At 37.2% G+C, this 24,305-nt stretch overlaps 1 protein-coding gene across 1 annotated transcript in view; it reads left to right on the top strand.

Moving 5' to 3' along the window:
• Positions 1-24,305, top strand: part of ETFA (electron transfer flavoprotein subunit alpha) — an 82,274-nt gene that overhangs the window by 28,586 nt on the left and 29,383 nt on the right. The window contains exons 7-9 of the mRNA XM_080808510.1: positions 286-387; positions 710-778; positions 6,414-6,496. Coding sequence (XP_080664636.1) covers positions 286-387; positions 710-778; positions 6,414-6,496 — 254 coding nt within the window. The remainder of the gene's footprint in view (positions 1-285; positions 388-709; positions 779-6,413; positions 6,497-24,305) is intronic.

The following is a 24,305-nucleotide window of genomic DNA, read 5'->3' as shown; positions in this document are numbered from 1 at the left end:
GGTACTATGTTTGAACTTCATAGAGGGTTATTCCAGTTTTGTAGATAGACTCAGAGAATTAAATGACTTCTCAAAGGTCATATAGTTAATGAGGTAAAGGCTGGAATCTTAAACCTTCAATTCTTAACAAAAATCAGAGAGAATGAATTTAGAAGCATAAAAAATTCACAGTAACTAACAAACTTGAATTTCATGGAATTAATTCTTTATGTGTTTCTTTTAAAAATGCTGTTATTAAATTTTAACTCACGGTCATTGTTTTGTTATCTGTATCAATGTTTGCAGCATCAAGTCCTTCCCCAGTGGGGATAGCAGAGTGGCTTGACCAGAAATTAACCAAAAGTGATCGACCAGAGCTAACTGGTGCCAAAGTGGTAGTATCTGGTGGTAAGTGGAATATTATAATTTATTAATTTTAAAAGATGTTATAAACTTAAAATTGATTTTATTAGTATTTATTATAGAAGAGTACAGATTTTTTTTTTTTCAAATGTAAGAAATACGTAGGTTGCAAGTATTATTCCCATTTTACCAATTAGGAAAATGAAATCCTGAGCTTGATAATACAATTTGGGCTCTCAGTTGCACATCTATATCACTGGCACCAGGGGGAGCTTGGTACAAGTCCTCTCTAAAGCTGTATAGAAATGGAGTTTGTTTACTTAATTTGTTTTTTGTTTTTTGTTTTTTTCTCGTCTTCTTCAATGAGGTCGGGGTTTGAAGAGCGGAGAGAACTTTAAGTTGTTGTATGATTTGGCAGATCAACTACATGCTGCAGGTAAAGGTATTTTCTTTAGTAGAAAAATACTCCCTTTTTGTTGGAAATATTTTTTCTTTATTATTTCATTTTATATATAACTCACTGAAGGCTGCAGATTATTTTGCTTTCTCTGGTTTTCAACTTTTCTCTCTGAAATGGTTTTTCTTAGTTGCCAAGTAAGTGGTATAGCATTCAGTATATAGGGGGTCCTTGTACTTTTTTATTGTTTATGTAAAACTCTTAAAGATGTGAAATCTTTGTTGTTTTTCCACTTAGTAATTTATTTATGTATTTATTTAAAGAGTTTGTTATTTATTTGAGAGAGAGAGAGGATGAGAGCAGGGTGAGGAGCAGAGGGAGAAGCAGACTGCCTACTGAGCAGGTAGCCTGATGTGGGGCTTGATCCTGGGACTTGATCCTGGGACTCAGGGATCATGACCTCCCTCAGTCGAAGGCAGCCACTTGACTGACTGAGCCACCCAGGCACCCCTGTTTTTACATTTAAAAAAACCTTTAAATGTCAGCTTCAGTGCCTACTTTAGATTCAGGAATGCCCTTGTTTTTCTCGTTATTGGTAGTCTGATATCAACCTCTCATAAAAATAGAAGTTAAGAGGCACCTGGGTGGCTCAGTGGGTTAAGGCCTCTGCCTTTGGCTCGGGTCGTGGTCTCGGGGTCCTGGGATCGAGCCCCGCATTGGGCTCTCTGCTCAGCGGGGAGCCTGCTTCATCCTCTCTCTCTCTCTGCCTGCCTCTCTGCCTACTTGTGATCTCTGTCTGTCAAATAAATAAATAAAATCTTTGAAAAAAAATAGAAGTTAATGTTATTTTAAAATTGTAGTTAACCATTTAAAGGAAAGATAGAATATATTAAAAATGTACTGATGAGACTGGAATGGTTTTTGAAATCAGAAAATTGGAAATATTTTAGTTTTTAATTATAGAACTATTGCATGAATATAATCTTTTTACAGTGGGGCGCCTGGGTAACTCTTGGTCAAGTGTCCAACTTTTGATTTGGCTCAGGTCATGATCTCATGATCGTCAGATGGAGCCCTGTGTCGGGCTCCACGCTGGACATGGAGCCTGCTTAAGATTCTTGCTCCCCTACTCTCCCTTCCCTTCCTGCTTAAGAGTCTCTTTCTCCCTCTCCCATACCCTCCCCATCTCTTTTGCTCTCTCTCAAAAAAAAGTTTCCATTCTTTTCTTCCTTCCCCTTTTTAAGAGTTTTGTGTATAACTTTCTAGGTTTTTTTATATTAGCTAATACATGTACGCATAGAAACAGTAATGGTTTTGTTTGAATAAGGGCATTATGTTGACTCTATAATCAGATGGTTTTCTTTGAAGGTGTTTATTTCCTTCATTTATTCTTTAATTGAACAAATATTTATTGAGTGTCTGCCATATGTCAGGTATTATTTTAGGAGCTGGGAAATAGCAGTGAGCAAAATAAGCAGTCTCTCTCCTTATAGAAGTTACATTTATATTTGAGTGAGACTAGTATTAGTTTTCTGTGGCTACTGTAACAAATTGCTATTAAACTCTGTGGCTTAAAACAACAGAAAATTATTCTCACAGTTCTAGATGCCAGAAGTATGTTGAAATCATGGTGCTGGTAGGACTACACTCTGGTAGCAAATCTGTTCATTTCCAGTTTTTAGAGGCTGCCCCAATATTCCTGGGCATGTAGCTGCATCACTCCAATCTCTGGCTTTGTCTTCACATCACCTTCTTCTCTGTGTATCTCTATCAGACCTCCCTCTGTATCCCTTTTATAAGGATACATGTGATGATATTTAAGGGGCCACCTAGATAATTCAGGATAAGCACCCTTTCTTAAGATCCTTTGTATCATATCTTTTGCTGTGTTGGTAATATAGGGGATTAGAAAGTGAATATATTTTTGGAGGGGCCATTTTTCTGCCTACCACAGACACTAAGTATAACAAATTAGCATATAATAGTATGTTAGAGGATAATAAATGCTATGAAAAGGAGGAGTTTAGAGAGGAAAGATGTCAGTTTTAAGTAAGATGGTCAGAGGAGGCCTTAATAAGGAGACATCTGAACAAAGTTTTTTTTTTTGTTATTTTTGTAAGATTTTATTTATTTGACAGAGAGAGAGAGAGTGAGAGAGGGAACACAAGCAGGGGGAGTGGGAGAGGGAGAAGCAGACTTCCTGCTGAACAGGTAGCCCAATGCAGGGCTCCATCCCAGGACCCTGGGATCATGACCTGAACCAGAGGTGGATGCTTAATGACTGAGTCACCCAGGCATCCCTGAACAAAGGTTTGATAGAAGTGAAGGAGCAAGCCATGAGGAGATCTGAGAAAGAGAGAATGTTTCAGGTAAAGGGATAGGTAAAGTACAAAGGGTCTAGCTAAGGGAGAAGCATGTCTGGTTTATGTGACAAATTGCAAGGAGGCCAGTGTGGCTGGAATGGAAAGTGCAAAGAGGGAGAGTAGTAAGAGATAAGATTGGGAGTAATAGACCAGTACACATAGGGCATATTATGTGCTTTAGTAAAGAGATTGCTTTTTTCTTGATGAAATAGGAAACTATTGAAAGGTTTGAGTAGAAGAGTCACATGACCGGACACTCTAGCTACAGTTTTGAGCACAGGTATGTGTAGGGGAATAAGTGCATTAAGAGGGAGATCAGTTAGGAGGATGTTTTAATCATTCAGGTGAGAGATACTGGTGGTTTCAATCAGGTTAGTAGCAGTAGATGTGGGGAGAAATAGTTTTAGGATATATAGTTGAATTTATAGTTGGATTTCTTGACAGATTGGATATATATATTATGAGAGAGAGTTTTTATCTGGCAGTTGGTAGGATGAAGTTACCATTAGCTGAGACAGTGAAGACTCCAAGTGGCACAGTTTCCAGGGAGAGATCAGGAATTCCATTTTGGGCATATTAAGTTTTGAGCTAACAATGACGAAACAAGTAGAAATGTCAATTAAACTGTTGGTATAGGAATGTGGAGTTCATTGGAGAAGTTTGGGCTGGAGTATAAATTTGGTAATCAGTTGCATTTAGATGGTATTTAAAGCCATGAAACTGGATGATATCAGCAAGGGAGTGAGTGTAGATAAAAAAGAGATCCCAGGACTAAGCCCTAGACACTGTAAGATTGAAAGGCAGGGGAGAAGGATAGAAAGACCAAAAGGAAGGGTAAGTAAGGCAACAAAACCAGGACAGAGAGCGCGATGTTTTGGAATCCAAGTGAAGTGTTTTAGTCAGGTATTGTAATAGGTCAGGGAAAATGAAGACTGAGGGTGACTAATTTAGCCATTTGGAGGTCATTGGTGACTGAGCATTTTTAGTGGAGTAGTGGGGACAAAAACCTGAGTGGAATGGATTTTAAAGAATGATCCAAAATGGTGTTTACATGAGTACATTGACTTTATGATAAACCATAGAGCAGTACATTTGTAATTTGCATGTGTTTCTGTACGTGTGTTATGTTTTAATAAAGTTTTTAGAAATAGATTGGGAGGCCTGGAACTGGAATCAATACAGACAAATCTTTAGAGAGATTTTGCTATATGGGAAAGCAGAGAAATGAACAGTATTTGGCAGGGGAATCTTTTAAAGAAGGAACAAATAATAGCATGCTTTTATGCTGATGGGAATGCTCCAGTTGAGAGGGAAAAATTAATCATGCAGGAGAGGGAGGGGAGATATCTGGAGTGATATCTTAAGTAGGCAAAAAAGTATATGGACACAGCTGTAGATTGATGGGTATATGTTAGTTGGAGCATATGGAAGTTCGCTTGTGATGATATCAGTTTCTTAAGTGAAATAGGAAACAAGGTCATCGGCTAAGAGTGAGGTTGGTAAAGATTTTGGACGTTTAATGATAGAAGAAAAGATACAAAGTTATAGTTTAGGAAGCAGGGAATTCAGGCCTGTTTATTTAAAGTAAAACCCAGTGCACACAGCTTAGTGTTGGTGTTTTTCTCCAGTTATGCTGAACTACAAGGGGACAGGTATGGAAAATGTAGAGAAGTTGTTTATCTGTTAATCTGTTAACTGGAGATGGAGTTTTTTCCAGTTGAGTGTGATCTCCAAGGCAAGGAGATTGAAGGCATATGCAATGAAGTGATTAGAATCATTGATCATTTAAGCTAGGTTAAAGAGGAGACAACATAGTGGGAGAGAGGGTCAGCAAATAGAAATGTAGATCCCAGTGAGGTCAGAGGATTATTGGAGCTGGGTGCAAAGGGAGTCAGCTAGAAAGAGTAGGTCACAAAGAGACATTGGAGATTGAGATGGTCAAAGGATATTGATAATGGAAAGGTTGGGGATGTGACCACGGGTGTGGCTGAGGGCCCAGATGATTGGAGAAGAGTTTAAGGAGCCAAGAGGCCAGGTGTTGAGATCTTTGAGAATTAAGACTAATATTGGAGAAAGTGGCAATGGCCCAGAAGCTAAACATCATTGAGAAATGAAGGGTAATGGACTTGCAGTTAATAGCCAGCACAGCAATAAATGGGTGACATGATCTGGTGATGTGAGATTCAAAGCTGAAGACTTTTAAGGAGGAAGGAGGGAGAACTTTCTGAAGGTGTCAGTGAGGAGTCCCACCTCCAGGACCAGTGGTATGAAGATGGTGGCAGACAGAGTAGCATCTGCTGGAGGGGACTGCAGGGGAATCATTGTCTTCAGGGAGCATCTAGACAAAGGGGAAGATGGGTGTAGATTAGGGAGTATGCAGGGCTTTATGGAGATTAGTTTGTAGATTATGAAGGATAACCTTTGAGTCTGGACCTTGTTGTAGTGACTGAAGTTAGTAAAGGGCAGTATGTGACCAGTCCTCACTGAGGTAGTGTCGAGACTGTGTGCGTTAGGAGGTAGTGAGTACTATCTGTGGCTTCCTTTTGTCCTCTCTAGATGAAGATGAAGAAGACCTAAGACTCATTCTCGACCCCTGCTGTGAGAGGGGTGACTTCACTCCAAGTACAGGGCTCCTTGTTGACATCTGCTGAAGGAGGATGAAAGGCTACTTAACTTCTCATTTTTTTTAGATCGGTTAAAACTTATCTTGTGTTATATATAACTTGTCTTTATCTGATCACAGATGATATCAAAAGTTGTGAAGTTATTGCATAAAGGGGCATTATATAATGGCATGCCAAGCAGATTATAATGTATGTTTTATGAATGCCTAGATGCCTTTTTGTTAAAGCAAGCAGAGGACTTAAGCCAAATTTAAACTTTTAAATCCTTGTGTATAAATAGAAGGCATTTCTTGAAGTTTTGTGAATAAAATGTGCTAGTACTTCCTTTTAGAATTCTTGATCATTGATAAGGGGATTTTTTTATAAACAAGGCCTTTATAAAATAAATTTGTAAGTGTACTTATCGGTGTCTTTTTTTTTAAGATTTTTTAAAATTTATTTGACAGAGAGATCACAAGTAGGCAGAGAAGGAGGCAGAGAGGGGGAAGCAGGCTCCCCGCTGAGCAGAGAGCCCAATGTGGGGCTCAATCCCAGGACCCTGAGATCATGACCTGAGCCAAAGGCAGAGGCTTAACCCACTGAGCCACCCAGGTGCCCCTTGGTGTCTTTTTATACAGTTATTAGTGAATATCCCAACCAGCTGATGAATAGAGCTTTAAAAAAATGACAAATATGTTTCTCCTTTAGTTGGTGCTTCTCGTGCTGCTGTTGATGCTGGCTTTGTTCCAAATGACATGCAAGTTGGACAGACGGGGAAAATAGTAGCACCAGTGAGTATTGCAATAAAATGTGCAATGCAAAATTCTGTGGAGATTAAAAAGTTTGTGTGTATATCTGTATATGTATATATTTGTTGAATAACTATCTCAGATACCTTTCAGTGTTATCTAAGCAGTTAACCATTACAGTGGGGAACATGTCCTCACAAGGTCTGTGGATTTCTTGGTCTCAGTAAAATGCTTAGAAGTTCTTAAATCTGGCATTGTCTCAGATTTTTTTTTAAAGTTTTTATTTAAATTCCAGTATCTTGGGGTGCCTGGGTGGCTCAGTCGGTTAAGTGTCTGACTCTTGATTTCAGCTCAGGCCATGATCTCAGGGTTGTGAGTTCAAGCCCCATGTCAGGATCTGTGCTGGGCCTGGAGTCTGCTTGATTCTCTCTCTCCCTCTCTCTCTGCCATTCCCCACCCTATCTCTCCCTCTCTTTAAAAAAAAAAGAAAAAAAAATTCCAGTGTCTGTTGGATTTTTTTAAAGCAGTGGAACACTGTCAGATTCACATCAAATCTTTTTTTTCCTTTTTTTTAAGATCTTATTTCTTTATTTGACAGAGAGAGAGACAGTGAGAGAGGGAACACAAGCAGAGGGAGTGGTCGAGAGGGTGAAGCAGGCTTCCCACTGAGCAGGGAGCTAGATGTGGAGCTCGATTCCAGGACCCCGGAATCATGACCTGAGCCAAAGTCAGACACTTAACAACTGAGCCACCCCAGCGCCACTCACATAAAAATCTTTAAAAAATATTTGGATTGCACACTAAATATAAAATTGGTGAAAATCACATTCTATTAGTAAATGGATTTTATAAGTTCATGTTAACATTTATTTGCCATAAAGCCTATTTACTGTTAATAAAAACTGTATTAATGAACACAGAATCTTGAAATCAGGAGCTATGAATAATAGTTGTCTCATCCTGTACAACTACCTTCTCTCTCTTATTTTGTCTATCTGCATGAAATTTAGAAAATTATGATCCATATAGATAAATGATACTAGAATAATTTTCAGTTGAACCTATCCAAAACTTAGAAAATAAATACTTTGGTTTAAAAGTTCAGTCATGGAGGGGCGCCTGGGTGGCTCAGTGGGTTAAAGCCTCTGCCTTCGGCTCAGGTCATGATCCCAGGGTCCTGGGATCGAGCCCCACCTCGGGCTCTCTGCTCAGTGGGGAGCCTGCTTCCTCCTCTCTCTCTGTCTCTCTGCCTACTTGTGACCTCTGTCAAATAACTAAATAAAATCTTTAAAAAAAAAAAAAAAAGTTCAGTCATGGGCGCCTAGGTGGCTCAGTTGTTAAGCATCTGCCTTTGGCTCAGGTCATGATCCCTCTCTTCCCTCTCTTGCTGTCTCTCTGTCTTTCTATTATATAAATAAATAAAATAAGTCGCTAAGCCTATCTAATGATTGTTCACATTACACATTACATGGGTAGACATCTTTAGGCTTGAATTTACAAAAGATCAGACCCACAACGTTCCTAATTAATAATACTTCTACAAGAAATTCAGAATGCACTGAGGTGGCGGACAAACTTTTATTTAGTTTGACTGAAAGGCAGCACTTGTTAAGTAGAATATCTGAATGATGGAATGACTGGTGGCATCTTTATCTGTATTGAAAATAAGTGTCATACAGTCACCTTTCTTCGACATTGCCATTATGAATATAGAATTATTTTAGTTGTTTCATAAGGAATTTAAATATATTGAATACTTTAAAGACTTTCTTTAACATAAATCATATAATCCCCAGAGATTCTGCTTCATTAACTCTGAGTCAGGCCTGGTCACATATATACATATGTAATTGTGTGTGTATGCGTGCATGTGTTTAAGCTTTAAAACTTTTGAAACAATCTAGGGGTGCCTGGTTGACTCAGTTTAAATATATGGCTCTTGGTTTTGGCGCAGGATAATCTCAGGGTAGTGAGATCAAGGACCTCATTGTGCTCTGCCCTGAGCATGCGGCCATCTTAAGATTCTCTCCCCCTCCCTCTGCCCTTCCCTTCTCTGCTCATGCGTGCTTGTGTGCTCTTTCTCTCTCCTAGAAAAATCCCCCCAAAACCTTTTTGAAACAATCTCAAGTGTACAGAAAACTTTCAAGTACAGACCAAAAACCTTTATTTTTGTGGGCCGTTTGAAAGTAAGTTGCTGAGATGATACTCCATCATTTCCAGATATATTATGTAGAACATTCTCCCATATAATCACCACACAGCTTTTAAAATCAAGACATTACTGTTGATACATTAATTCCATCTTATTATTAGATCCCATTCAGGTTTTGCCTATTGTCCAGTAATGTCCTTTATAGCAAAAGGCTTTAGCTCAGAATCACATGATGCCTGTAGTTGTCATGTATCCTTCCATCTTAAACAATTCCTGTCTTACCTTGACTATGACCTTGGCACTTCTGAAGATTATAGGATAGCCATTTTGAAGAGTAGAATGTTCCTCAAATTAGGTTTGTCTTATTTCCTCACAATCCAATTTAGTTTATATATCTTTGACAGGATTATCACAAAAGTGGTATTCATCCTATCAGGTGGTACATAATTTCATTTTGTCTTGTTACCAATGATTTTCACTTTGATCTTTTCATTAAGGTGAAATCTGTGAAATTTCTCTGCTATACGTCACTTTTCCCTTTGTAATTAGTAAGTGTTTTATGAAGAGATACTTTGAAATGATGTGAACATTCCAATTTTCCTTAGACTTTCAATTCATATACTTATATCAGTGGGATTTTTGATTCCCATTTTACCACCAAGTGGGTGAAAATCCATCATCATCATTATTGTACAAATTGTCCCACATTTGGCCAGTGAGAACCTCTCAAAGGTGGCTTCTGTGTCTTTTTTGACGTGCTCCCATTTTTCTCTAAGCGCTTTCTTACTTTCTAACAGAACACTATGTTCAGGCTCATTTTGTACTTTTCTTGTCTCAGCCCTGGAACCCATCTTTCCTCTAAAGAGCCCTGGTTCCTTTTAGTTAAGAATAGTATTTGGCAGCCAACAGCTGGATGTTAGCTGCTTTTGTCACTATTGGGATGTTATTATTCCCAGGACCTCTCAGTAAAAAAAGTTGGGGAATGTGCGTAGCTATGTGTATGTGTAGGCACATACACACACATTTACATCTGTTTTTCTCTATCAGTCTCTATTCCATATATTATTGAAAACCGTAGTTTACTCCGATACTGCCAATTCCGGTCCAATACCGCAGGATCAATTCTAGTTCTCTCCCTTTCCCCATTTGTAATGCCCTTTTCCTACTGAACAACCTGGACCTTGCCCTGCACAGATGCCCTCCTTGCCCCACTCAGATACCCTGCACTGAACTGTCCTTTCATATAGATACCCTCCCCGCTTTGCTTGGACTCTTGATACTCCTGTCTGGATAATTTCTTCCCAAAGTACAATTTTACATTCCCACCGACTGTGTATTTGGGTTCCAGTTGCTCCTCATTTTTACCAACATTTGGTGTTTTAGCTGTTGAGTGGTGAATATGTAGTGGTACATTATTGTGGTTTTAATTTGGATTTGCCTGATATCTAATGATGATGAACATTGCTGTGTTTTGGGGATTCACATGTTTTCCTCACGAAGTGTCTGTTTAATTCTTTGGCCCTTTTTTATTGCTTGTCCTTTTGTTACTGAAATGTGACACGTGTGTGTGTGTGTGTGTGTGTGTGTGTGTGTGTGTAAAATATGTATATAATTACTTCTGTAATAACATAGTTATAATATATGAGCTTTTTGTCAGATATGTTTTGCACATACTTCTCGCAAGCTAAGCCTTGCCTATTTGGTTTTTAATGGTATGGAGAACTTACCTTCTGTTCCATTTTGTTGAGAGTTGTTACCATGAATGGTTGTTGAATTTTGTCAAATATTTTTTTACATTTACTGAAATGATCTTCTGTTTTTTCTCCTTTATTTTGTTAATATGATGAATTACATTGTTTGATTTTTGAATATTAAAGCACTTTGAGTTACTGTGATAAACCCTACTTGATCATGATATCTTTTTAATATATTGCTGGTTTTGATTGGCTGGTATTGTGTTAAGGATTTTGGGGTCTGTCTTGATCAAAATAATCTATAGCTTTCTTTTAAAAAATATTTGTTTAATTTTGGTATCAACATTATTCTGGCTTTGAAAGATGTTCCCTACTGCTCTATTTTCTGAGTGGTTTGTGTAGGATTGGTATTTTTGTTTTGTTTTTTGTTTTGTCTTAAGTGTGATAGAATTCACCAGTGATGCCATTTTGGCCGGGAGTTTTCTTTGGTGGAGTGTTTCACAGTTAACACAAGTTCTTTAATGGTTTTAGGGCTATTCAGATTTTCTATTTTATTTTGAGAGTGTTCGGCTAAGTGATATGTTTCAGTGAATTGGTCCAGTTCTTCTAAGTTGTCAAATGTATTGGATAAAGGTGTTTATAATACTGCCCTATTTTCTTTCTTTGTCTATCAGATCTGGAGTGATAGTTCCTCTTTAATTTCTGCAGTTAATTTAATGTCTCCTCTTTTTTGTTCACTTTCTCTTCATCAGTCTAGTGAAGAGTTTATAAAAATTTTTAAAAAATCTCAGTGATCCAACTTTTTAAAAATGACAGCCTTATTGAGATACAATTCATGTAGCATACAATTCACCAATTAAATGTTTAATTCAGTGGCTTTTAGTGTATTCACAGTTATACAACCATCATCTCACTTAGTGTTAGAACATTTTCGTTGCCCCCAGAAGACACATACCTGTTTTTTTTCCCCAACTCCCCAGGCCAAGGCAATTAACATTCTACTTTCTGTCTATATAGGTTTGCCTATTCTGGATATTTCATATTAATAGTTCATAATATTAATAATTATATAACAGGTGGTCTTTTGTGTTTTTTTTTAATTTAGCAAAGTGTTTTCAAGATTTATCCATGTCATAGTATTACTTTTTATTGCTTATAGTATTCCATTATATGGGTATACCACATTTTATATATCCATTCGTAATTTGATGGACATTTGGATTGTTTTCACTTACTGGATATTCTGAATAATGCAGACATGAATATTCATTTTCAAGTTTTTGTGTGGACGTATATTTTAATTTTTCTTGGACATATACCTAGAAGTGGATTTGCTGGATCATATGATAACTCTTTGATTAACCTTTAGAGGACCTGCCAAATTGTTTCCCAGCTACACCAACAGTGAGTCAAATTTTAGCTTTGTTAATTATTTTCATTGTGTTTTTTTTTCCTCTTAATTTTCTCCTTTCTAATTACTTTGGATTTACCTTGCTCCTAAGGTAGAACTTCATTTATTTTGTATTGTTTATTTTTAAAAAATATTTTGAAGTTTATTTAAGTAATCTCTTTACCCAATATGGGGCTTAAACTCATGACCCTGAGATCAAGAGTTGCATGCTCTTCTGACTGAGTTGGTCAAGCTGTATTGTTTATTTTTTAATGTAAATACTAAAGGTATAAGTTTCTGTCTAAGCACTGCTTCAGCTTATTCCACAAATTTTGATATATTGTATTTTTATCATTTATTTAAAAATACTTTCTAATTTATAAAATTAGAAATGTTTAATATTTGTGTTTTTTTTTTCCCTAGAGGGCTTTCTGTTACTGATTTATAATTTAATTTTGGAGAATATCTCTGTAATATTTCAATCTTAAAATTTATTGAGACTCATGTCATGGTGTGGTAAATGCCCTCTCTTGATGAACTTGAAAAGAATGTATTGTGCCATTAGACAGTGCAGGAAAAAAGAGTGAACTTGAAGATATGGTAGTAAAACTCCAAAATGACACACAGGGAAAAAATAAGAAAAAAGAAAAAAAAAAGGACAGAGCATTGATGAGCTGTGGGACAATTTTAGCAGGCCTAATATGTGTATAGTTGGAATAGCCAAACTTTTTGGAGAAATAATGACCAGAAAATTTTTAAATTTGATGAAACCTATAAACATACAGATCTCAGAAGCTCAGCAAGCCCCCAAGAACAGTAAACATGACAGAAACTACAAGGCACGTCATAATCAAAGTGTTTAAAGGATGATAAAAAGACATTCTTAAAAGCAGAGAAAAATAGGAGTTAAATGCTGCAGTCAAAAAGCAGAGACTGGGGGCATCTGCGTGGCTTAGTTGGTTAAGAGGCTACCTTTGCCCCAGGTCATGATTCTGGAGTCCTGGGGTTGAGCCCTGCCTTGGGCTCCCTCCTCAGTGGAGAGTCTGTTTCTCCCTCTCCCAGCTGCTCTGCCTGCTTGTGCACGCTCTCTCTCTCTCTCTCTCTCTCTCTGTGTCAAATAAAGAAATAAAATCATGGGGCGCCTGGGTGGCTCAGTGGGTTAAGCCTCTGCCTTCGGCTCAGGTCATGATCTCAGGGTCCTGGGATTGAGTCCCGCATCAGGCTCTCTGCTCAGCAGGGAACCCGCTTCCCCCCACTTCTCTCTCTCTGCCTGCCTTTCTGCCTACTTGTGATCTCTCTCTGTCAAATAAATAAATAAAATCTTAAAAAAAAGAGAGAGAAATAAAATCATTAAAAAAAAAAACCAAACCAGCAAAACAGAGACTGTCAGAATGTGTAAAAAGTAAAACCTCATCTATGTTCCACCTATAATAAATACATTTTAAATATAAAAAAGTATATATTGGAAGGGAAAGAAAAAGATAACACCAGGGGTGCCTGGGTGGCTCAGTCCCTTAAGCATCCAACTCTTGATTTTGGCTCAGGTCATGATACCAGGGTTGTGAGATCAAGTCCTGTGTCTGGGCTCTGGGCTCTGTGCGCTCAGCAGGGAGTCTGCTTCAGATTCTTTCCCTTTCTGTCTGCACCTCCCTGTGTGCACATGCTCTCTCAAGTAAATAAATAAATAAGTAAATCTTATCACTGACCTTTACTTTGGAAACCAGTAATATGTTATAAATTAATTAATTGAATTGAAATAAAAATAAATAAATCTTTGGGGAAATAAAGAGAAACAAATACACCATGCAAGCAGGAAGCATAAGAAATTAAGAAATCTGGGGGTGCCTGGGTGGCTCAGTAAGCCTCTGCCTTCGGCTCAGGTCATGATCTCAGGGTCCTGGGATCGAGCCCCACATCGGGCTCTCTGCTCAGTGGGGAGCCTGCTTCCTCCTCTCTCTCTGCCTGCCTCTCTGCCTATTTGTGATCTCTATCTGTCAAATAAAAAAAAAAAAGAAATTAAGAAATCTGAATGTCTTTATTAATATCATAGAAAGTAGACTTTAAGACAATGACTACTACCAAAGATAAAGAGAGACGTTACATATTATAAAAAGATTAATTTTCAGGAAGACAGAACAATCATGATTGTGGAAGTGCCCAAAAACATAGTTTCAAAATACTTCAAGCAAAAACCAAGAGAACTAAAGTTAGAAATAAATAATCCATAATCATAGTTGGAGATTTTAACACTTTCTCCTAATAATTGATAAAATAACTAGACCAAGAAATTCAGTAAGAACATAAAAGATCTAGACCAGGGTCAACAGACTTTATCTGTAAAGAGTAATATAGCAAATACTTTCTGTTCTATGGGCTATAGAATGTACAGCTATAGACAAATAAGTAAATGAATGACCATGGCTCTATACCGTAAAACTTTATATACAGAAACAGGCAGCAGTCCAGATTTGGCCTGTTGAACATTATAGAACAGTGTGTCACCTGTACTTTTGCCCTGGAATTCCAGTTACACATATTTTAAATGCATATTTAAATAATTTCTGTTGGTCTATCAAGGATCATTGACTGTTCCACAATTTCAAATTTGCTGTTAAAACCACCTAGGGGATTTCTGAGTTCAGATTTTTTTCAGTTCTAGATTTGCATTTGGTTCTTTTTATAATTTTAATTTCTCTGTTGAGATTTCTTATTTGTGTAGTCATTGCAGTTTTCTTTTACATTCATGATCATACTTACAGTAATTGCTTTAAAAGCCTTGTGTGCTAATTCCAAAATCTGGGTTATTTCAAGGTTTATCTCCTTTGATTGTATTTTCACATTTTCCTGTTTTATTCTGTGTGTAGTACAGTGCTTCTCAAATTTTTTGTCTTAGGATTCCTAAGGCTCTCAAAGAGTTTTGTTTATGTGGGTCATTGTATTAGAAATTCAAATTGAGAAAAATTTAAATATCTTTAAATATTTACTTGAAAATAATAAGACCATTTTTCTTAATATAAATAACATTTTGATGAAAATAACTGTTTTAAAACAAAAATTGATTTTAATGGGGATAGTTTCATTGCTTTACATTTTTGGCTTCATAGTTAGCTTAATAGAAAATTACTAGATTCTTATTTCTGCTTCCACTATTTTTTTTTTTAAGATTTTGTTTATTTATTTGACAGAGTGAGATCACAAGTAGACAGAGAGGAAAGCAGAGAGAGAGGGGGAAGCAGGCTCCCCACCGAGCAGAGAGCCCGATGCGGGGCTCAATCCCAGGACCCTGAGATCATGACCTGAGCCGAAGGCAGAGGCTTAACCCACTAAGCCACCCAGGCACCCCCATTTATTAGTTTTTTAAAAATATATGAAGAAAATCTACCATCACATAGACATATGTTTGGGAAGAAAGGAGTATTTTAATAGCCTCTTTAGAAAATTGTGGATATCTTTCTTTTACTTTTACATTATACCAGAACTTGACAAGTAATAATTTTTTTTTTCCCCAAGATTGATTTATTTGAGAGAGAGAGGCAGAGCAAGCAGGACGAGGGGCAAAATGAGAGGGAGATAAACAGGCTACCTGCTGAGCAGGGAGCCTGATGGGGGGCTTAATCCCAGGATCCTGAGATCATGACCTGAGCCAAAATCAAAAGTTGTGCATGTAACTGACTGAGCCACCCAGATGCCCCAACAAGTAGTAATTTCTTAAAGGTTATTTGCAGTGTGGAATGTGAAACCGTATCAGTGACCTTTTCATACTTTTATATGAAAATCCATCCATCTATATTGCGCTTCAAATTGATCTTTTATCATCTTATACATCATACATTGTTCATTTAGAAAAAGACGTATCTTATTTTATTGTCCTTCTCTTTATTGCACTTCACATATATTCTGATGGTTTTTTTTTTTTTTAAATAAATTAATGGCTTTTGGCAATCCTGCATTGAGGAAGTCTATTAGTGCTATTTTTCAATAGCATTTGCTTACTTTGTGTCTCTATGTCACATTTTGGTAATTCTTGCAATAGTTTCAAGTTTTCCATTATTATATTTGTTATGGTGATCTGTGATCAGAGATCTTTGATGTTACTATTGTAATTATTTTGGGGCGCCATAAACCTCACCCATATAAGGCAATTAATTTAATCAGTGAATGTTGTATTGTTCTGACTGTTTCACTGACTGTCTGTTCCCCCATCTATCTGCCTCTCTTCGAGTCTCCCTATTTTCTGAGACACAACAATATTGAAATCAGGCCAATTAATAATCCCTCAATGGCCTCTTCAGTGTTCAAGTGAAAGGAAAAATTGCACATCTCTCTCTTTAAATCAAAAGCTAGAAATGATTAAGCTTCATGAAGAAAACATGTTGAAAGCTGAGACAGGGCAAAAGCTAGGCCTTTTGTGCCCAACAATTAGCCAAGTGTTGAATGCAAAGGAGTTCCTAGGAAAGTAAAAGAGCTACTTCAGTAAACAGATGAATAAGAAAGTTGAAATGGCCTTATTGCTTATGGAGAAAGTTTTAATGGTCTGAATAGATCAAACCAGCCACAACATTCCTTTAAGCCATTTACTCAGAGCAATTCTCTTCAGAGTAAATCTCTACAATTCTATGATGCCTGAAAGGTGAAGAATCAGCAGAAGAAAAGTTTGAAGCCAGCAGAGGTTGATTTATGAAGTTTAGGAAGCTGTCTCCAGAACATAAAAGTACAAGGTGAAGCAGCGAGAACTGATGTAGAAGCTACAGCAGGTTATCTAGATCTAGCTAAGATAAGTAATGAAGGTGGCTACACTAAATAGATTTTCAAAATAGACAAAACCGTCTTTTATTGAAAGAAGATGGCATCTAGGACTTCCATTGCTGGAGAGGAAAAATCCATGCCTGGCTTTAAAGCTTCTAAGGGCAGGCTGACTCTCTTGTTACGGGCTAACGCAGATAGTGACTTTAAGTTGAAGCCCGTGCTCATTTACCATTCTGAATATCCTAGGGCCCTTAAAAATTATGCAGAATCTATTCTTCCTGTGCTCTATAAATGGAACAAGAAGGGCTGGATGACAGCACATCTGTTTACATATAGTTTACTGGATATTTTAAGCCTCGCATAGAGACCTCAGAAAAAAATGATTTCTTTTAAAATATTACTGTTTATTGACAATGCACTGGTCACCCAAGGGTTTTGACAGAGATGCGCAAGGGGAATGTTGTTTTCATGTGTGCTAACATAAGCATCCATTCTGTAGCCCATGGATCAAGGAGTCATTTTGACTTTCAAGTCTTAATATTTAAGAAATACATTTTGTAAGGTTCTAAGTGCCATAGATAGTGATTCTTCTGATGGATCTGGGGAAAGTAAATTGAAAGCCTTCCAGAGAGGATTCACCATTCTAGATGCCATTAAGAACATTCATGATTCATGGAAGAGTTAGTACCGACATTAATGGGATTTTGGAGGAAGTAGATTCCAACCCTCATGGAGGACTTTTGCAGGGTTCAAGACTTGAGTAGGGGAACGAACTGCAGATGTGGTAGAAATAGCAAGAGAACTAGAATTAGGAGTGGAGCCTGAAGATGGGACTGAATTGCTCCTGGTGAAGATGCTTTGAAGATTGTTGACAACAGAGGATTTAGAATATGACATAGAGTTAGTTGATAATGAATTTTGATAGAAGTTGGTACTGTGGATAAAATCAGAAAACAGCTATAGAATGTTCATTAAAGGAAGAGTCACCTGATGTGACAAACTGCTGTTGTCTTATTTTAAGAAATAGCCACAACCACCCAGCCTTCAGTAACTACCACCCAGGTGTGAAAAACTCATATGATGGTTAGCACTTTTTAGCAATAAAGTACTTTTAAATAAAGGTATGTACATTATTTTGTTAGACATAGTGTTATTGTAAACTTAATAGACTACGGCACAGGGTGAGCATGCACTGGGAAACCAAAAAATTAATTTGACATACTTTAATATTTTCTTGATTATGGTGGTCTGGAACTAAACCCACATCATCCCCAAAGTATGCTGTAAAGGTTTACTGGGTTTTGCAGATTCCCAAATGTTTAAATGTGTTATCAATACCAGAAAGCCAGGTTCATTAATATCACCACTCATCTCAGTAGAAAAAAAGCTCATGTTAATGGATATAAGTTTTTTTAGAATTGGTGCTGTAATGAAACAATGAATCTTGGAACACTACATCAAAAAACGAATGACATACTATATGGTGACTAACATAACATGATAAAAATAGTAATAAAAAACAGAATTCTAATTATTACTTAAAAGCTCAAATTTTGGGGCACCTGGGTGGCTCAGTCATTAGGCAGGTATCTGCCTTTGGCTCAGGTCATGATTCTAGGGTCTTGGAATTCCCTTGGGAGGCATGCTTCCCCCTCTCTCACTCCCTGATGCTTGTGTTCCCTCTCTTGCTGTGTCTCTGTCAAATAAATAAATCTTAAAAAATGAATAAAAATAGAAGCTCAAATTTTGTGATTGGCAACAAAAACTTTTAAGTTGTTTTCTCAGAATTAATAAGCTCATTTCATTTCAATAAAATGTCTGCTAAAACATCAAATACCTGCCACTTGTTCTTTGAAGTTAAAGTGTTATAAAGTGGCTGGTTCAGCTTGTAACTTGAACCATCACCCAAGTGATGTTCCTCATGATGGTTATTGTGCTTTGATATACAATGAAAGTACCTTGTGTACTTCACAGTTTATAATATGGAATTCTAGAACATGTTAAAACTCAAAGTTTTAATAAAACTAAAAATTTATACTGCTTCATCAAGAGCAATCTTAAGTGAAATTAGCTTTTTATTTTTCAGTTTTTTTTTAAATTGAGTGTGTGGCCTTGAAGAATATAGTGACAACTAGTTCAGTTTGGTGCAGTGGTCTGGATTAATGCAGACAGTAGTTTTACCCACTATTGTTCTTTTTGCATCATCAGTGCAAAGGTCAGTACAGTTTTTCCAGGATAAATAATGAGATTCAAAAAAGTTATTTAATCCTGAGTATTTATTTCAGCACCATTCTTGTTGCCAAGCATTCACATAAAGGAATTCTTCAATAATTAGTTGGTATTGATTCTGGACAAATACAACTAAAACACAAAACACAAAACAAAACTGAAACTCCAAACTGTTTTCTCTTTCAGTACTAGCCAGACAACTAAGAAGCCACCTTGCACATCTCTAATATGGGGGTCACCAGAGTTTTAAGCAGAGTATATAGGTAGAGTGTGTGGTTCTCTATCTGGAATTTTTTCCTTCTTTTCCAGCAAATGTGGCAGCCACAAATTGTGTGTTTCCTCGACTAATAAGACTGCAGGTTTCTGTCCGAAGCAACTGCTTTCTGATTGGCTTTTATCCCCTGTGAGAAATCTGCAAATGCCCCAAGGGAGAAAGTAGTGGTACAAGGTAAATTCATCTTGTGCTTCCCTCCTCTACAGAATTCAGCCTTCTTAAGTGCTGTCTGTCTGTCTTGGTTGATCTCCAAAGTATTTACATAGTTCTTGTTTGTATTTTAACAAGTTTTCGTGATTTTTCTCTGCAGGAAGGTTTATTTAGTCTGACACAAGCAGTTCCCTCAGGACCATGTGCAGGAGTCCTAAGGCCAGAATCAAATGCATTACTTCACATGTACTCTGATGAGTACAGAATTAGATTATCGTCTTCCTAAATAATATTTTAATTAATGCTACTTAATATTGCATTAGGTTTTTGGCAGGCATATCCCAGTGTTGGCATGTATTACACTTGTGGACTTCCAAATTTCTCCTTCACCTCTATTGTCTATTAAACCATGTCTCCCCTGTCTAATAATAATGAATTGTTCTTTGTGTTTAAAGCTGAACACTGTCATTATTAAATTTGGGTTTTTGTTCTCCACCATTGAAGTCTCTTGAATCTTTTAAAGCTTGATTTTTTTTCTATTCACATTCCTCTTAACTTTATATTCTTTGAAGATCCTGTGTTCTATTTTGTTGCCATTTGGTAATAGCTATGGGAAGCATCACTGTGGTTGTCTCTGATGAAACAGTAAAAGTTCCCTATTCAAGTAAGGGGACATAAAGGCAAATTTTGTTACCCTCACAAAAGTTTTATTACCAACTGAGAAAATAGGAAAATATATAATACCCAAAAGATGCCATGAGTTTAGTTATACTTTTAAATACATTTGTATCATTCACAGCTGTTTATACATGCATATGGAAGACAGAACAGTTCCTAGTATGTTTATGGATTCATGTTCCTTGCAAGAATTCAGACCTAGTGATGGGGAACCACTAATCTATAGCTTACTATTACAAGTTCTTCTATATTAGTCTTTACTTTTTTTAAAGATTTTATTGATTTATTTGACAGATAGAGATCACAAGTAGGCAGAGAGAGAGAGAGAGAGGGAAGCAGGTCCCCCGCTGAGCAGAGAGCCCAGTACGGGGCTTGATCCCAGGACCCTGAGATCATTACCCAAGCCTAAGGCAGAGGCTTTAACCCACTGAGCCACCCAGGTGCCCCTGACTCTCACTTCTTATTTAACCTCAGTCTTGGGCAGGCCTTCTGTACCCTTCTTAGTGTTCCTACTCCTATTCCCCCACCCCCCATACCTGTAGTAACCAAACTGCCTTTGTCTCTTCAGGGGAGTCACTGGGTGACAGTCTGGTCTTGAGAAAACTCAGATAAGCAAAGGTTGGAAATATGTTAAAACTGGGAGAGAGGTTTTAAAGAAAATAAGTTCTGTATCATTCTATTCATTTGCAGATCTAGTCTGCAAATCTGGCACTAGGTTTTCTGAAAGCCAGTTCATATTGGGAAATAAGATCAGTGTCCTGATTTACAGTGTCCCTAAGGTTAAAAACAAACTTACTGCACATGGGAAGGATAATTTGGCCTGATATTAAGATCAGAGAGAGAGAGATTGATCCCTTGAGCCCTTATATAGAGGACACTATTGATTAGTATCCTCAACAATGTCCTTACTATAAATAGGACAGTGGTTACATAAGGCTGTGTTTTTTTGTTTTTGTTTGTTTGTTTGTTTTTTAGATATATAATGTCCCTCAATGTCAGCCAATTGCCCAATATTTAAATGCATTTCCATAAGGAGCCAAAATTATTTGGTTTGGGGCTTGCTGCTCTGACTTTTCTAGGATAAAATTTCAGAATAGTAGTGAGTTAGTTGTAGAACCCTTCTTCAGATGAACTCTTGTCAGGAAGCCCTATGGATAATAGGAAAAGTGGAGTTGCAGTGGAGTGGTGTAACCTCAAGTGCTGCTAACGTAGCTCTTTTCTTTCTCGTTTTTCTGAACGAGTCTCTATTGGCCCCTCTGCAGAATGACTAGAGCCCTGAGCACATTTTAAAAACCACTTGTCCAGGAAAAACTGATGGATTGCATAGCCTCACTTCTCCACAAATAGATCTCCTGAACTGAATTTTGGTTTTGTCCTCTGTTAGTATATATGAGCATTATCTTAAATTGGACAAATTTTAAAAACTCCTTATTTAGTACTGTTTCCCTTATTCTCAGGCACTGATCTTTCCTTCTACTTCACAAGTCAACTTACTGTCCTCTCTAAAAGCAAAACAATACAATTTAACTTATATACATCAAAGAAAGAGGTGAGCCTTTTCTAATTTAATGCTCATCTCTCTACCTGTATCCTTAGATCTCATTACTTGCTACCTCCTTCAGGACAGTATTCCATTTTTTTACCCCCATGTTCTGGGTTCAGAACCTCTCCCTCTCTACTGGCTCCTTTTTAAAATAACCTTAAGAAGGAAAACTCCTGGGGCACCTGGGTAGCTCAGTGGGTTAAAGCCTCTGCCTTCGGCTTAGGTCATGATCCCAGGGTCCTGGGATCGAGCCCCGCGTTGGGCTCTCTGCTTGGCAGGGAGACTGCTTCCCTTCCTCTCTCTCTGCCTGCCTCTCTGCCTACTTGTGATCTCTGTCTGTCAAATAAATAAAATTTAAAAATCTAAAAAAAAAAAGGAAAACTCTTTTGTCTATCCTTTTCTAATTTAATGCTCATCTCTCTACCGATATCCTTGGATCTCATACTTCCTACCTCCTTCAGGACCGTATTCCATTTTTTACCCCATGTTCTGGGTTCAGAACCTCTCCCTCTCTACTGGCTCCTTTTTTTATAATCTTAAAAAGGAAAACTCTTTGTCTATCCAGCAGCCTCTTTTCCCTACTAGCTTTTCATGTCTCTTGGTAGGCTAATCTTCTTTTCTATTTACTTAAAAAAAAAAAAAAATATATATATATATATATATATATATATATAAAGAATACAGAATACACCTTTGTTTTTACTACTAAATTTAAGAAACGATATTATAATACAGTTTAAAGCCCCTGTGTACTTTAATACATATCCTTCCTTTCCCTGAAAAGTAGTTATTACCTAAATTTGATGATGATTTCAATACTTTTACTGTATATCTACAGTTCCCTAAATAGTATATAGCTGAACTTTTCAACTTGAGTGCCGTGCATGATTTACAGGTGTGCCAAGATGTTGATCCTCTCAGTCTTTGGAACATAATAAAACATTATTATTGTGACTAGACTTGTTCACATAGCCCAGGGTACCACATACATGCTACGTTCACATGCTGTGTTCCATGATATAAAAAAATTGGGAAACACTGATAGGTTACATTGTTTTGTATACATTTTTAAAACTTTACAGCAACAGCATACTGTATGTGTTCTTTATGTTTTTTAGTCTAATGTTTGTGAGATTCATCCATTTTAATTCAGGTAACAGTTCTTCGTTTGTGTTTCATTGATGTATGGTATCCTATTAAATAAATATGTTATACTTCACCCATTTTCCCAATAATGGATGCTTATTTAGGTAGTCTATAATTCCTGCTGTTACAAATAATGTTGCTTTGAAGATTCTTATGTCTCCTTGTATGTTAGTGTTTCCCTAGGGAAGTAAGCCTGAGTGTAACACTGCTCAATTATAGGAAGTGTTAGCTTACCAGATGTTGATGAAGGGTCAACCACAGTAACTCTTTATATTTACCAGCAGTTAATAAAACTTACCTTTACTCCCATCCTCTTTGAACTTTGGTATTTTGGTTTTTTAAAGTTTTGCTGTTCTGGAGATAGCAGCAATGGTTGCATAACGAGGTGAGTATACTCAATGCCACAGAACTGCTCCTAACAGTGATTAAAATGGTAAATTTTATGTTTTGTGTATTTGCCACAGTTGTTTTTCCTTTTTTTTTTTTTTTTAAGATTTTATTTATCTGACAGAGGTCACAAGTAGGCAGAGGGAAAGGGAGAAGTAGGCTCTCTGCTGAGCAAGGAGCCTGATGTGGGTCTTGATCCCAGGACCCTGAGCCACCCAGGCATCCCAAATATCTTCTTCCCTCTGAATTTTTGTTCATATCTTTTTGCCCATTTTGCTATTGAATTTTTTTCATATCAGTTCTTGGAAGTTTTTAATGTGTTTTGGGTACTAGTCTTTTGTTGGTTACATGTGTTGCATAAATTTTCAGTTTTTAGCCGTCTTTCCCTTTTTTAAATTACGGCTTTTGATAAACAGCTTTTAATTTTAATGTGGTTGAACTTATTTTTTTCCTTTTTAGTATCTGCCATCTGTGTGTTAAGGAATCTTTCCTAAGACAGGGTCATAACAATATTCACCTGTGTTTTTTTCCTGAAACTTTTATTTTTCAAGATTTTATTTATTTATTTTTGAAAGAGAGAGTGAGCATGAGCAGGGCGGGGGGTGGGGGATACAGGGGGAGCAGACTCCCCGCTCAGCAGGGAGCCCGATGTAGGACTCTATCCCAGAACCCTGGGATTATGACCTCAGTCGAAGGCAGATCCTTTACTGACTAAACCACCCCGGCTCCCTTTTTTTCCTAAAACTTGTAAGGTTTGCTTTTCATATTTTGGCTTTTAATCTACTTGATTTGGTTTTTATGTTTGGTGTGAAGTAGGTTTTCAGTTTTATCCTCATATAACTAATCTTTGATTATACATTCTCTTTCTCCTCCACTGGTCTCTAGAGTCACCTTGTACATGTTTATATACCTGCACAAGCCTATTTTTGGGCTCTCTGTTTTGTCCTGTCAGTTGTTTGTCCTTGACCCAGTACTACACCTAAAGCTGTAATAAAAAAATTACCTAGTTGGGCAATTTCCCTCTCCTCTCTTCTCTGCAGTTGTCTTAGCTGTTCTTAGCTCTCTGCCTTTCTCTTGCAGTTTTAGAATTAGTTTGTCAAACTCCACAGTTGAAGTTTTGATTAGAAATGTAGGGTTAGGGGCGCCTGGGTGACTCAGTGGGTTAAAGCCTCTGGCTTTGGCTCACGTCATGATCCCAGGGTCCTGGGATCGAGCCCCGCATCGGGCTCTCTGCTTACCAGGGAGCCTGCTTCTTCCTCTCTCTATCTCTCTCTGCCTACTTGTGATCTCTGTCTGTCAAATAAATAAATCTTAAAAAAAAAAAAAAAGAAAAAGAAATGTAGGTTTATCTTACTCAGATTTAGTGTGATTTTTGAAATTGTGTAGTTGATGAAAATTCATATTTGATGAAAATCAAATCAAAGTTGATGAAAATCCAAATCTGTTTTATTTTTTTAAAAGA

Source organism: Martes martes, assembly GCF_963455335.1.
Source record: "Martes martes genome assembly, chromosome: 7".
Lineage (NCBI taxonomy): Eukaryota > Metazoa > Chordata > Mammalia > Carnivora > Mustelidae > Martes > Martes martes.
This window is presented reverse-complemented; position numbering and strand designations above follow the sequence as displayed.